The sequence below is a fragment of the Metopolophium dirhodum genome, chromosome 1 (assembly GCF_019925205.1).
Source record: "Metopolophium dirhodum isolate CAU chromosome 1, ASM1992520v1, whole genome shotgun sequence".
Taxonomy (NCBI): Eukaryota; Metazoa; Arthropoda; class Insecta; order Hemiptera; family Aphididae; genus Metopolophium; species Metopolophium dirhodum.
This window is the reverse complement of record NC_083560.1, coordinates 83,608,677-83,625,176: the sequence shown is the minus strand read 5'-3', so window position 1 is coordinate 83,625,176 and position 16,500 is coordinate 83,608,677. Positions and strand designations below refer to the sequence as shown.

Below are 16,500 nucleotides of genomic sequence, written 5' to 3'. Positions count from 1 at the left end.
TTTAACGAAAAAATGAGTAAATTATAATATATGATCAGGTACTATATTGCATTTAATTGTTGTATATTGGATATCGTTACATCAGTATCCACGGCGACGTTGTGATATATTTCATGTACCTATCTAATGTAAATATATAATAATTAATATATGTTAAAGAATCCAGGTATTGAATAAATTATATACCGAAAATATTTTATGTGAATTATTATTTGAAATAATCGAGTCTATGTATGTATGTATGTATGTATGAATACTGTTTAAATATATAAGAATATCAAATATGTAAGGATATAGGTATACAAGTGTATGCATACTATGTAAGTAATATATGTGTATGCCTATATTATGTAGATGACTTATTGATGTGTACCTATATATATATATATATGAATGTTTATATGTATATATAGTTATGTTAACTATAAAATATGTTTAGGCGTTTGTAATATCGAATATGTATATATGATTTAATGTGGGTTTTCATAATATCATACTAGGTATCGCGTATTCATGTAGGTAACTATAGAACTAAGTGATGGGTTGATAATAGTTTTTAGTATTATTTTTTTTTTTACTTATTGTTATATATATATATATATATATTATAATTCTCACTACACTTGACGAATAATAATAACAATAATAACAGTTAAAGAGATTTATTTTTTCTCGTATATACCTATAATCCATGTATGTATATATAAGCTATGATTTTAGTCTAATGTAATCTCATACAATATTTCAATGTATGTATGATTGATTAAAAATATAAGTATCTGTAATATTATTCAGGATAGGTTAGCCTGATAGTATTGTGTATATAAACATACAATAACAAGAATGTATGTATGTTCCCACATGTATGCACATTGTAGCATGAGCCTGTATGGAAAATGACTAATAATATGAAAATTTTAAATTGTTAAATTGATAAAGATGTTGGTAAGATAGGTACTACAGATGTGCCGTTAATTATTGTATATTTCTAAATTTAGGTAATAAACCGCATAAAGTATCTGCTGAAATGAGAGATATTGTTAATAGTTCTTAATTTTCCGATATTATAACTTATACAATAATATATGGCGGTGGTGTTATATGCCTGTGTGTATGACGGTAAAATAAAAATATTATACAAGTGATATGACTGTTGTACGTATGTGCTGATAAAATATACGCATCGGCCACTTGAGTGATATGTAAGTTGTTGATGTGCAAGCACACATGCGTTTTCTCATATCGTCGTCGTCATGCAAAAACTGACCAAGTGTATTTTTATAGTTTTAGGTTATATCAATTTTACTTTTAGATATGCTATGAAAAATTCAATTTTTATCCATTTTTTTCAAAATTGATATCATATAAACTGTAATAATGTGTATAATTAATATGTTCAATAATTTTTTTTCAATTTCTTTTGTTTTAAGCTTAAATTGAAAAAATTTGAAATTTAATATGGGTAAAAAATGACTAAGTGGCATTTTAAGCACTTGGTCATTTTTTCCATTCATATTTTAATTTAAATTATAATGTAATATAAAATGCACAATGTACATCAGCATGTTATTATTATTAACAATGGTATAAACATACAGTATTGGAACTTGGAAGGTAACATGTGTTATTACCTAATACTGTTTTTAGGTATTATTATTTAAATAACATTAATAACTATTTTAATCCTATTGAAACTGTATATTACTAAAACCAAATCTTAGTTTTAACAGTAAATATTATTCATTATAAATATAACAAAAAATAAAAATAAAAAGATAACTTTGTTTTACAATAAAATAACAAAAAAATAACTGTCAACCTTGTTTACAAAAAAAAAAAAAATTGAATAATAATGTAATATAAAATGCACAATGTACATCAGCATGTTATTATTATTAACAATGGTCTAAACATACAGTATTGGAACTTGGAAGGTAACATGTGTTATTTCCAAATTCTGTTATTAGGTATTATTATATAAATAACATTAATAACTATTTTAATCCTATTGAAACTGTATAATTACTAAAACCAAATCTTAGTTTTAACAGTAAATAATATTATTCATTATAAATAATATAACAAAAAATAAAAATAAAAAGATAACTTTGTTTTACAATAAAATAACAAAAAAATAAAAAATAACTTTCGACCTTGTTTACAAATAAAAAAAAAATAGTTAATTCATAATAACTAAAATATGGTATGCTATTCAGAATTTGATTCAGAATCTGAAATTTGTATTGTATCTTTCTTCTTTGAGCTGAATGCAATATTTTGATACCAATTATGGAAGTCTTTTGGTATTGCTTCAGACTTACACAACTTCATGAGATCTTTTTTTTTTGTTTTCTGATATTTTTAATTGTTTGTCGTACAACATTTTTAAATTTTCAGGAAGTTTAGAAGGCCTACCTTTTCCACCCACGTGTATACTTCTATATTCATTGTCTGAGTAATTGTATTTGAACTGTATTATCCCTTTTTTATTTTTTTCATATTTCATAACTTTAATTTTTAACCAAGAAACTTGATCACCATAGTTATCAATAGTTCTATTTTTTATTAAAATACTTGCTAGACTTTTTAGATCATAAATATCTGTATATAATAATTCATGAACAGAGTACCCAGAACATTTTTTATTGTTTCTTTGAGAACGAGCTAGGCGACAGATATTCAACCAATCGTGCATGGTATAGACTGGTACGTTTTTTTTAGCTGACTCAATAGCACTGTGCATGCTATCTACCTCCATATATGAGTGACCACTCTCCATAAAATTGTGATGGAGTACTTCAATGTTTGTATGAATTACAACAAATAAAAATAATGCAGCAACATATTGATTTCTGTTTTGCCCACTACATGTATCAGAATACAGGGAAATCTCTTTAATACGTTCAGGGAGTTGATATATCAACTTTAATAATGCTGATCCAATCTCAGAGCTTCCTTTTTGACCATTAACTTCGGTCCATAAAAAGCAAAATGCATTATTTGGTGCAGCAGCCTCGTATAATGTTAAATTATATACACAAAGTTTCCTACTGTAGTACATGGCTGATACTTCAGAACTTGGAATTTAGAGGACACTTTGAAGGTCGAATGTAGCACTACAAAAAGATTGGTCACTTGTAGCTCGTTCTTTATCTAATTTTTTTGCAGCAAAAGATTCATCACGTCTCCGGATGTGATTTTCATAATTTATAACCATGTCTTTGGATTGAGGTTTTGCAGATTTGTTATACTTTTCACAAGTTAAACATTGATCTTTCTTTGGTTTGAAGAATGATAAATTATGATTTTCACAAAATATTTTTTTATACAATGATAAACTTACTTGTTTTTGACCTGTTTCATTACATTCTTTCACATACAGCTCATACATCTTTGATATAGATAAATTTGGATCTAAATATTGACGTTTAGATGTAGATCTACAGTAGTGGGATTCAACTGTAGGAAATTTTTCTATGTGTGAATTAATATTAGCTATAATTTCATCAGAAGATTTATTCACCGATGGTGCTTTGCCTCTTTTATCATGGTCCATGAATAATCCAGTGTCTGTGCCTAATCCTTCAAATGCTTTATCTACAGGCCCATGGCTATTACATAATGTTTTCAAGAAAAATTGTTTACAAACTTGAATATTATGTTCTGTATTATTATTAAAACTATATACTTTTGAGTTTTCCTTAGCTTTTCTAATATTTGTTATTGGGACATGGCGTTTGACAGATTTTATATTTACATTGGCTAAAATAAAATCTTTTTGGCGGTTATAATCTAAAGCCCAAAATTTATTACAAACTTCATTTCTATAACTTTCATCAAAATTAATAGAGCATTTAAATTTACAGTGGGAACAATCAATAGCCTTAGGTTTTTTAAGTTTTTTTTTTTCTTTAGAAATAACATTTTTTTTCCATTTACTTGCATCACCCCTTACTCTTCTAACCAATTTTTTACTTTGACTATTCACGGTTTCATCTAATGCTTCAAGTAATGTGTCTTTACTTTGATTGCAAATTTCATCAATAATATAATTTATCACTGATTTAATTATATTCTGTTCTCCTGTTTTCTTATTTTCTGTATTTTCTGTAACGTTTATCACACCAAAAATATTTTCATCATTGCAGGTCCCTATCACACCATCACTATCAGAGTCAATTGCATTATTTTTATTATTATAGGGTTGCCATTCATCACCACTATCATCACATTCATCACTACTATCTATAAAATGAATAATATTAATTATTTAAAAATAGTTTAACAAATATTATTAAAAATTACATACCTAATAATATCTTATTATTATGTACATTTTGATCAGTAGAATATTGTTTATTTAATTGAAATCTAGTATTATAATTTGAACCTGCTAACATGATAGTATAAAAACAAAAACAAATATTATTTAGCTGAAAATAAATTAATAAATAATGTTATAAAACATTTTCAACATTTTCTATTTAAATATAAATAATATAATAGGTAGTTAGTATTTTTATCTTACGTGTATTACTGTTAATTAATGTATCAGTTTCTTTATTATTGTTTTCTGTGAGATTATTATTAGGTAGATCTATCTGAGATGGTCCAGTTACTGATTGTGTATTAATATCAGTTGATTCTAGTATGTTCAGGTCTTGATCATTGTATGAGGTAATATTGTTACTATAGTTTTGATAATCAATGTCAATTGATTTTGGTACTGTAATTACATCATTCAGAACTATAAAAGTGTAAAAAAGTTATAATATTATAAGTACAAAAATAGTGATTATATTAAAGCTTAATTAATTATAAAGTTATGAGTTTGTTACCTAATTATTTTAACAACATATTACTTACATTTTTTCATAATAAAGTTCTGTGAACTTGAGACTTGGATATTATTTTCTAAATGCACTATCTTTGATTCATTGATTACATTCAGAGATTGAATTGTTTGAGGATTAGCATTATTTGATTCTATATTTTATTTAAAAGGACAATTAATTATAACATTATGATTTTATTATAATATTAATGCTATGAAAAAATGGCAATACTTCATAGGTAGCAGGAAATTAAAATATTACTTACTGTTATTACTTTTGCACAATGCAACAAGCTTTTTACTTCGATTATTCATTTTAAATAGCTGTACTTCAGTGAACTAAATTTTTATTTTGATGAATAAAATATAAAAACAACTAACAACTATGACAAGTAAATAATTAAATAAGTTTATAATATTATCAATAATATTTTGGGTGATAATAATATCCATGTCACGTGAATTATTACCATAGATTTGTTATTTATAAAATATAGATATTTATAATTTCCTATTTTTATACGTCAATCATTATCAATATTTTTTACTTTTATGATTATTATTTATTAATAATTTAATGACCAAGTACCAACTGTACAAATCAAACGTTTTTGGTACACATGTAATAAATGACTAAATAGCTTGGTCACTTTTTGCTTAAACAATATTTTTATATATATTTAATATTGACATGCGAAAAGTGACTAAATAACTTGATCACTTTTTGCTAGAAAAATACTTACGAAATCTGCAGTTAGTCAAAACTGCTTTTTTATATCTCGTAAAATATTAATCATATCACTTGGTCAATTTTTCCATACAATAATATGGTTGAAATAACCCATTTTATAATGTTATTTCACTTGGTCACTTTATGCATGTAGTCAGTTTTTGCATGACGACGACGATATGTAAGCGTGAAAAAATATGTTTTTGAGAGTGTTTCGTTGGTGGTGACTGTGACTGGTAATGTTGTGTGTTTTTCCCGTGTACATGCATGAATTAATATATATATATATATGTTGGTCAGGTTATTGATAATATGTAAGTTGTTGTATGCGCGTTCGTGTATGTGTTTTCTCATGCACAGGTATGAAAAATATAGAACACGAGATCAGAGGATCAAGGGATCAAGAATACTGAATAAGTGATAGGTAATGATTAAGGATTAGTGATCAAGAGGGGTATATGTGTAATAATAATATGGTAGGTGTGATACATAATGTAAAAAATAAATATTACACTAGTGATAATGGCTTTTACATGTATGTTTTTCTCATTCGTTCTTAAAATATATCAATATTGTTGATTAACAATAGTTAAGGTTTTATTAGCAAACAAACATGTAGATGCATGACTAGTCTTGATGAATGTTGTTTTTCTCAGATGTATTACATAACAATTGATCAAGACGTTGTTTGATACATAATGTATCCGTTGGTTCGAAAGTATAAAGGAGATATGAAAATTAATATACCGTTGGATATATAATATGGATGAGGCATCATATACGTTTTTATATATTATTACCTAGAAGATGACGAAATACCGAGAAATATATGTTACTCAGATAATGATACAATTTTATAATCCATTTAATGGATAAGTAAGAACCTTGTAAATATTTATTGTAAACCTTAATATTATTTTAATAATTGAAAATACTTTTTATATATAGTGTCTTTTTGTTTCATATAAACTATTTAATTTCCTATAAATATTAGAATAATCTACGTCTCACATTGCGTAGGTGCTGGTGCGGGGTGTTTGGCGAATGTTGATTGAGACGGCTGTGGTGTAACCTTATGTAGCATTATTAACAATAAATAAAAAAACTTTGTATCATGATCGGGGGGACGAGCAGTTAAATATAATATATTCAGGGAGAATCGTAGGATCCTATAGATATAAATACCATAGGTTAGGGGCAGATATGTAAATATCAGAATCTTAAATAATATATTTAAATTACTAGGATTCCATTTCAGTTATAATTATGGTTTATTGTCTACTAAGCACTGACAAATAATAATAATACTCGCAAATATAATATTCCTAAGCTATATTAAATTATTAGCTATATATTCCTAAGCTATTAAATGTTGTATTATTTCAAACATTAAAATAAATGTAGTAGGTATATAAACGGTGAAGTCGAAATAGGATACTATAATTTTTGCATTTAGTGACCAAACTATATACTCAAAGACGACGTCCAAGACCCTCAGAGTCGATATCGTCTATTCTCCTTAGTCAGTATACCTACTAGTTACACAAATTCATAATATTGTGTGTCATAAATATATAATTTTGTGTATGTTGTCGAGTAATCCTTTGAGCTGTATAAAATAGTTAGATCTATGTATTTTAATAGGAATTACAATTTTGTAGTCGTAATTGACGAGGGATGGCGGGGGTGAAAATACTTTCTAGGGTGGATGGATTGGAATGTTTAAATGCATCTACGTAATTGCGACTATGTTTTTTGTAAGTATGACTTTTGTGTCTTAATATATTGATATGTACCTAAGCTGTATAATATGTTTGGTTGTGTGTGTGTTTGTGATGTTGTATGTGTGAATATATGTACATAAACTAAATATAAATGAATACTGCATATACATATATATTATAATATGTTTGGGTGTTTGTGATACCTGATGAATGTGTGTATGTATGTATATAATATGCGACTATGTAAGTATCTAAATATGTATGAACTATCCTATGGGTATATGAGTGTAAGTGTGTTGTGCTAGAGAAATGTGTGAATCAAACTCATCATCATCTGTAAACGATTAAACGATTGACCATATATACATATATATATATTATAATTAATATTTCCGTATGTTGTCGGGGAGAGGAATGTGTGAATGCAAGCGAATGTACCTATATTCCGACGTGTATATTTTGAAAATAAATATTTTTACAAGTTTATGTCTGTGTGTGTGTGTGTGTGTGTGTGTGTATGTGATGTGATATGATATGAATGTATGTATCTATGCATGCATGCGTGTACCTATGTATGATAAGGTATATAATATATATGTTGATCTTGTGTGTGTTGTAAATATTATTATATAAGTTCAGAATGAAAACTGATGAGTACTGTATAGTGTGTAATACCATATTATAGTTTGTATGTGTATGGTTATATCATATTTATATGAATAAATATACCTATGCGTTTTATTGATATGTAAGTAATAAGTATATAATATTATGGTATAATATTTGTATATAGGTATGTGTGATGTTGTAGGTACCTTATATTATATTATGAGCATAACGTATGTTCGTATATATGTATGTATGTATGTATGTATGTATGTAAGTGTGTATGTATGCATGTATGTGTATGTGTGTTTGTATGTATGTATATATAAGTTCAGAATGAAAACTGAAGAGTACTGTATAATGTTTAATAGTATATTATAGTTTGTATGTGTATGGTTATATCATATTTATATGATGCGTTTTATTGATATGTAAGTAATAAGTGTATAAATTGTATAATAATATGTTCAGGGGTTTGTGATAATGATGTGTGTATAATTGTTTAGATATATGTAAATACCTATGTATATTATATGTAGACTATATTATAATATATTTGAATGTGTGTTTGTTTGAGAGGTATAACGTGTGTGTATGTATGTGTATGTGTGTTTGTACATAAGTGCGTATGTAAGTATAGTCCGCGACACGAAAAGTGGCCGATTTGTACCGCGACCCGTTGCGGCTTCCCTACCTGTTAGCCATTGGTTCTCAACCTATACCACCTCCTGCCCGGCGCACGGCGGTCGCAGTGCCATGCATCTGCGCGCAATGTGTATTCCATACATTATAGTAGACTGGTTTTTTTTTGTGCACCCTTAGCTGATCTTCTGGAATGCCTGGAGGGCAGCTGCAGAATGTGCTGTGGTAGGGGATACAGTAATGCACATAATACAAACACGTTTTATGGCACTCGTGTTTTATCTTTTTGTATGTTGTGTACTGTGCGCTCGTAAACAACTATTTTTTTACACTGTTTTTTCTCCTGCGTTACCGTGTTAATCCATTTAAAAATGTCGTTTTCCGATTCAGATACTCACAGTCAGAGTAAAAAAATTATTCATAGTGTGTATTTATTTTTAAAACAATTATCAAAGAAGTCAGATTTAACTGCTGATTTTTTTAAAAATGCGCAAGTTGTTACTGCCGAAGCTTGTGGTGTGGGTTATCGTACTGTAAGACGGATTTGTGCTGAAGGAAAAAATAATATTAATCCAGAAACACCAGGTGCGGAACCTACATTTGTTTCTCCACGTAAAGGGTATAAACGAGCAAAAACTGTTTCGGAGCTGGATGATTTCGATTCCGATGTTGTGAGGAGAACTGTCCACGAGTTTTACGACCGGGGTGAGTACCCAACGGCTCAATTAATATTAAATGTCGTAAAAAAAAAAACAAATTACAATGGGTGCGTTCGATCAATGCAAAGGCTCCTAAAAAATTTAAAATTTACTTACAAAAGATGTAACGATGGTCGTATGTTTTTAATGGAGAGGAATGATATCGTCGCACTTCGGTGTAAATTTTTACGACAAATGTGTACGCTGCGAAAAAATAAAGACGATCGTCCAGTGGTTTATCTCGATGAAACGTGGGTAAACCAAAACCATTCACGCACCCTTATTTGGCAAAATGAAAATAATTCTGGTGGTCTGAAGGTGCCGACGGGTAAAGGAGGCCGACTTATTGTATGCCATGCAGGATGTAGTCGCTACGGGTTTATAGAAGGGTCAAAATTGGTATTTCGAAGCAATACCGGAAATACCACGGATTATCATAATCAGATGAATGGTGAAGTATTCAAAGAGTGGTTTATTCAACTGCTTAAAAATCTAGAAGAGCCATCAGTTATAGTCATGGACAATGCGCCTTACCATTCAATCCTCAGAGACAAATATCCGAAAAGTAATTGGAGAAAAACCGAAGTACAACAATGGTTAAATGAAAAAAATATTGAGTTCCATCCATTGGAAACATTACCTGAACTTCGGCAAAAAGTTAAAAACCTATTGCCACGTGAAAAAAAATATGAGCTGGATGACATTGCAATTGAAATGGGTCATGAGGTAATCCGTCTTCCACCATACCACTGTAAGTATAACCCAATTGAGTTAATTTGGGCTCAAGTTAAGGGCCAAGTAGCGAAATTTAACAATACTTTTAAAATGGTTGATATTGAGCGGTTAACACACGAGGCATTAGATGCAGTAACAATAGACGACTGGACGAAATGCGTTCGTCATGCAGAAGAAATTCAGGACGAGGACAACAAAAATGAAATAATGAGGGACACCATGATAGAACCAATAATTATGACAATATTACCAGATGACAGTGACTGGAGTGATGATGAAGAAGATATTGACGAAGAAAACCACGGATAACATATGTCTTAAATAATATTAAATTAAAAATTTTTTGTATTTGTATTTTTTTTTAAATTTTTTTTGTTGTTTGGTTTGAATAAAAAAATTAATTATAGTAATTTTAGTAAATTATGTTTAACTCTTTCGGTCCTGATTTCTATCTAAAAATTCATAATGGTGTAAAAAAAGTAATTATAAATAGATAATATAATGATAAAATAATAATAAATAATGGTTATGGTGTATAACGTCTTTGTTAACACTATTAAAATTGAAATATAAAATCATTTGTATAGGAGTTTTGGAGTTTAGGAGTTACCGTGTTGATTACGCGTTGAAATGGTTAATTTAAAAAAACGCGGCAATTTATTTAATTAGATTATGAACCACTTAGGCGAAACGGCCGCTAGGTTCGCGACGGTCATCGGCCACATTTCATGTCGCGGACTATAGGTATTTATAGATGTGATAACTGATAACATAGATATGATAACGCGGTGGCGGGCTCGCGCGCGTTCGCGGCGGCCCTTTGTAAGGTATAGTGGTTGTGGTTGTGGGGGGAAATTATACATCACGTATGCAAACGATTGTCGTAAACACCAGTTAAATCAGATAGAATATACCTTGTAATCATAAGCGAGTAAGTTGCGCATCGGTGTGGTTGTCGTATGGAAAGCGACCGGTTCGAGTTCGAATCCGGTTCGGCAAAAAAATTTTTAAATTATTTTCCGCGGCTAATTGATAGGGAAGAGTGGCGGGGGGATTATCGTACAAGTGCGTGATTGATGGTGGGGGTATATGAAGAGCGGGGTAGCGGGGGGAATGTCGTGTACGTATGTGATAGATCTGCTCAACCCATGGGTTGAGCAGAGGTGTATTATAGATGTATATATGGGTTGAGCAACGGGTTTCGCGGGTTGAGCCATCAGGTATAGCCAACACATACTTCGGAATGTCCGATTTTAATTTTTTATACATGTATGAACTCTTTGACAAAATATCTAGGTTATTTAGGAAGTCGATTTTCAATTGCAATTTTAAAGGAATTTTATAGGAAGTGCTATCACTGGATGGTTTCTTCCATCACCCTATTCATGTCTTTTTTAATATAATGTAGCACATATTCTCATTATGCCTATGGGTGTAGATTGTATATTCTCTAATAAAATTTAAAAAAAAACATTTTAAAGGACCTTAAAATAACGATTTTTTTTTCAAAAATCACATGAAATAATTGCATTACATTTGTATCTATTTTGGGCACATCTAATTTTAAATCAAAAAAGTGATTCCTTAAGAGCATAGTCTAGAAGTTTATAAATTCAACCATTTTTTCAAAATTACAATCGGACTTCAGGAAGTATGTTTAATTTACTACCGCTTTTAGTAGTTTTTATAGCATTGCAAACATGAATATATTTCATTTTTCGTAAAGTATTGACATGTGCCTGTGCGTGCGAGAGTTTATTACGGCGGCGGCTCGCGGCTGCCGACAGTCCGTGATAGATTCTCTGAAAGTCGGAAACAGGGAGGGGGGTCATAGTCTATATAAATAAATTAATTAAACAATTATAAATGTAGGGGGGTTTGAACCCCAAAATGGTAAACTCCCCGTATATACGAGCCTGCTTGCCAGTCTAAAGCAGTGCTTGTATTATGAGGGGATATGGGGAATAGAGTAACCTTTTCATTATATCCTAATAAATATATATTTAAATCTTCAAGTAGTATGCGCTATTTTTTCTAGACTTTCTTGCCTACTTCATAATTTATATCTAAACTGGCCATGATCATATGTTTGTCCTTGGTTTGCATTAAGTTATCAAGTGATTAATATTATTTATCACAAATTATAAAATATTATATAATTATTAATATTAAAATATTTTTTTTCGCTCAGTCAAAGTACTTGAAAATGTAATACAAGGTTTCACAAAATTGTGTCTTATGGATAATTAAGAATTTAGAAAATACTCACCATTTTTGTTGTTAAAAAATCTTATATTTAAATCATAAAATTTTAAAAAACGCCTAAAATGTTTTTTATTTAATAGTAAAAGGTAGCCTCAGGCAAAAATTATTTTTTAATAATTTAGTCATAAATTATATTTAAAAAAACTGCAATAAAAAAATATAGATAAGTATAGAGTATCATTATATTAATCGAATTTCAGCTAATTATTTCCAATTACTGCAAAAGACACATATTACTTATTTTGATACAAAAAATATTAAAGGTTACGAAATAGCTGTTTCGGATTTAATTTGTTGTGATTTTTTATTTGTGCATAGGAATAATACTAACGATTTAAACGCTGAAGAATCTTCGTACAATGATAACTTCACATTTCAAACAAAATCGTTTTTTGCTTCTACTCCGGTGAATAAAATTTTAACTGAAGTAGTTGAGCAGGAAAATAATAGTTCAGAAATAAATAGCTCATTTGATAGTCTGGATGGAAGAAGATTAGTAAATATTAAATATATTTTTGAGTCTATTCAATCAATAAAACATCAAGGGTTTGATTGCACATTTCGTGACTTGGAGTTTACTAAAGAAAAGAGGAAAGGATTTTGCAGTACTTTTTGTTTTACTTGCAAAGTATGTGGCTCAAAAGAAAATATTAATAGTGAAAATCCTTCTGATAACATAAATATAAATGCTAATATGGCCGTCGTAAATACTAGTCAAGGTTATACTCAACTTGAAGAATTTTCTGCCACTTTGAATATGCCGGTAATTTCTAATAGGATGTACCAATAAATGCACTCAAAAGTGTTTTATTATACCCACAAAATGGCTTTGGAAGGAATGTTATTAGCAGGGAAAGAAGAAGGTAGGCTAGCTATTGAAAGGGGCGATGTAGACCAGTATGGTCGTCCTAAAATAGCTGTTGTAGCCGATGGTGCTTGGAGTAAATGCTCTTATAGAACAAATTATAATGCATTATCTGGTGTTGTATGTATAATTTATTAAATGTGAATAAATAAAAAAATAAATTAATAATTTTGGATTTCAAATAGGCTTGTATTATTGGAGCAGTTACTAAAAAAGTTATTTTTTTCGGCGTGAGAAATAAATTCTGTTTTGTGTGTTTTTCGGCCAAAAAGCATGATAAAGGACCAGGGCCTCATCATTGTTTTTTGAATTGGAATGGACCTTCCACAGCTATATTGTACAGACATAATTGTCGATGGGTTTAAACATAGTTTAGAGATGCACAATCTTATTTATTCGCAGCTAATTGGTATGTTAAAAATATTTTTATTATAACAAAATATTAAAACATAATATTAATTTTGCCTCGCTTCTAAGACGTTTTATATTTAATTTTTTACGTGATGGTGATAGCAACGTTATGAAACGTTTACGCATTGCTAAACCTTATGGACCTAATTTTATAATAAAAAAAGTGGAATGCATCAACCATTTATTGCAAAACTACATACGATTAAGAGATTTGACAAGTAAACGAAAAATTCCAAAGGTGAGCGAATACCGGGTTACCTCAGAAACAGTATTCAAAGGTGTTAAAAGTATTTAAAATATATAATATGTTTCAAAGTCTCCACAATTTCGCGCCGCCACTGCAGAAGACACCCTCTAATTTTAACTTTTTTTTATGGTGTTAGCCTTCTGGAATAACTTGTACATTATGATATATGATTATTATATTATTATTATTATTGTTGTTGTTATTTATGAATTTTAGTCTTATGAGTTATGATTTATAATTTATTATGTAATGTCTAAAATATTTACAGACTTACAGCTTCCATTTTCGGAAAAGTTTGCAAGATGCGTGATAAAACTTCACGTGCTAAAACTGTGGAAAATATTTTATTTGGCACATTCACTGGAAACGCCGTCTCTAGGTATGGAATTGCCAATGAAATAATCGCTATAGAACAATTAGAAGATCTTCTAAAGCAAAAAATACAACCTGCGGGTTTAATTGTTGACAACAATATGCCATTTATAGCAGCTTCAATAAAGGAGAACATTATGTTTATTTAATATTTTTTTAATCACCTCAGTAATAGGTGAGTATTTTTTTATAAATTATGTATTTAAAATGTATTTATCTTGTTATTAAAAAAAGTACAGTTTAATTGTTTGTTTAAACTATTAATATCTTTAAAAAATAATAATAAACAACGAAATTGATTATAATGTTACTTACCTTAAAGTTACAACCTTTCAGCATTTGAAATCGGCTTCTTAAAATTAGTCGTTTTCTTTTGAATTCGTTTACCGATTCTTACAATTGTATGTAATTGTATGAATCTTATGATATGTATCAGGGAGACGTAATGTACACTAGTCCGTTAGAAACAATTCGGTTTATAATTTATTGTAAATCGAAATATTGTACTACGGCTTAAGGTACGGTTTCCTAGGCGCGACAAGTCGCCGCGACATGTCGTTAGTAACTGCTTACACGAAAATCATATAGACTGGTTTGCAACGCGCGACAAACCACGACGACCGTACTTTGGGTCGCGGCGACCGACGACACTACTGCTCCGAGGGCAGTACTGCGCGACAAGTCGTCGCGACATTCACAGCGGTCGTTGTGATTTTTCAGCATAATGGCGTCTACTTTGGTTTTTTCTGCGTTCGACGACGAAATTCTCATTCAAGAGGTACAAGAGAATTCGGTTCTTTTCAATATTGGAGATAAAAATTATAAAAATATAATATTAAAAGATAATATTTGGAAAGACATATCATTGAAACTTGGAAAATCAGGTAATAGGTCTATATTAGATATAGGTATATATATAAAGTATATTATGAAAAAAACAATTATTAATATTTTGTAGTGGATGTAACAAAAAAGAGATGGAAAAATATTCGAGACTCATACTCTAGAAATAAAAGAAAACCATCTACGGGTTCAGCGGCATCTATAAAAAAAAAGTGGACATTAGCGCCTCATCTTGGTTTTTTGGAGCAAGTTGAATGCGAACGAAGGTACCTACATTTACATTATAATGTAATATATTTTAATGCTTGTTTTATTAAACTGAATCATAATATAATGCGTGTCATGAGTAAAAAACTTAGTTATCATAAATTAAAATATTTTCAATTTGCCTACATTTTTCAAATAATTTTTCTGGAGTTTTCAGTCTCTGATGGTATTAAATGTACCTACGTCTTTGTATTTATATATTCTTTAAATGAATGCAGGTATTGCTTATATTACCTATAAGTTATAATAAAGTAATTTTCATAATTTAACTACTAATTTAACTAATTATTGATAACTGTTTACTTGTGAAAGTATATTGGTGGAAAAATATAATGAAACAAATATTTACCCGACGATTTATTTTGACGATTTATTTTTAATTGACGATTATTTAAAGTTTCGAATTATGGAATTAGAATTCAATTTAGTCTATTTATAAACTTTTTTCTGTAGAAAACGAACGTATTATAGTATTTGGTAATAATAACACATATTAATAAATATGGAAGAGACAAAATGTAAAAAAAAAGGTCATATTATTGTATAATTTATATATATACAAATGTTATAATATGATATGATATTGTAAATAAGATAAGATAAAGTATCCTATTTAAAATAAGTATTTTTAATAAAATATGAAGAATACGATAACAATAATTATACAATAATGTCAAATTTTATTTTATTTTATTTTTTTTTTACATAATATTAAAACCAAGAATAACGATTTTAGTTATTTTGTTGTACCTAATTTAAAAATATTATTCGTGGATATATGAAACTTTTATATTACCTATATTGTTATATTTTATATAGACAGTGACATTTTCAAATGTAATTTTATTTGATAAAAATAAATTTAACCTACTGTAGTACGCCCTAACGCATAATACTAAAATATTCATACATCACATAATTGAATCTATAATTTTAATAGTAGGTACCTAAATTTAAAAGATTTTTATAATTTTGTCATTAACGAATTTAGTCGATCAGCTTATTACCATAAAGTTTTATTACTATGTTTACGTACATCAACCTATATTGAATTAAAACGATTAAATATTTAATAACATAATATTTTAACTACCTATGAAATATTATATATACAGTTCAACATCCAACGTTACTCAAACTCAAGAACTTGGCAGTTTTACTCAAGAACTTGACAGTTTTGCTCAAGAACTTGACACTTCTAGTCAAGACCATGATACTTCTAATCAAGACCTTGATACTACTCATCTTTTGGAAGATAAAA

At 28.9% G+C, this 16,500-nt stretch overlaps 1 protein-coding gene and 1 pseudogene across 1 annotated transcript; one reads left to right on the top strand and one right to left on the bottom strand.

Annotated features, from left to right (window-relative positions):
* LOC132942549 (uncharacterized) overlaps positions 1–16,500 on the top strand; it is an 85,931-nt pseudogene that overhangs the window by 59,266 nt on the left and 10,165 nt on the right.
* LOC132936174 (GATA zinc finger domain-containing protein 4-like) lies at positions 3,086–5,635 on the bottom strand. Its single transcript, XM_061002863.1, has 7 exons — positions 5,101–5,635; positions 4,867–4,986; positions 4,529–4,747; positions 4,310–4,393; positions 3,682–4,245; positions 3,344–3,597; positions 3,086–3,277 (listed from the first exon to the last, which is right to left on the bottom strand). The coding sequence occupies exons 1-7, from the start codon at positions 5,147–5,149 to the stop codon at positions 3,086–3,088; spliced, it is 1,482 nt and encodes a 493-aa protein (XP_060858846.1). The 5' UTR covers positions 5,150–5,635.

Bases quoted from the DNA above. Each gene is read 5' to 3' on its own strand.
- LOC132936174 (XM_061002863.1), bottom strand. From the start codon at position 5,149: ATGAATAATCGAAGTAAAAAGCTTGTTGCATTGTGCAAAAGTAATAAC. The intron at 4,987-5,100 runs GTAAGTAATATT...AATAAAATATAG, and splicing joins ATTGTGCAAAAGTAATAACA to AATCAAATAATGCTAATCCT. The intron at 4,246-4,309 runs GTATGTAATTTT...TTCATTTTATAG, and splicing joins TAATAATAAGATATTATTAG to ATAGTAGTGATGAATGTGAT.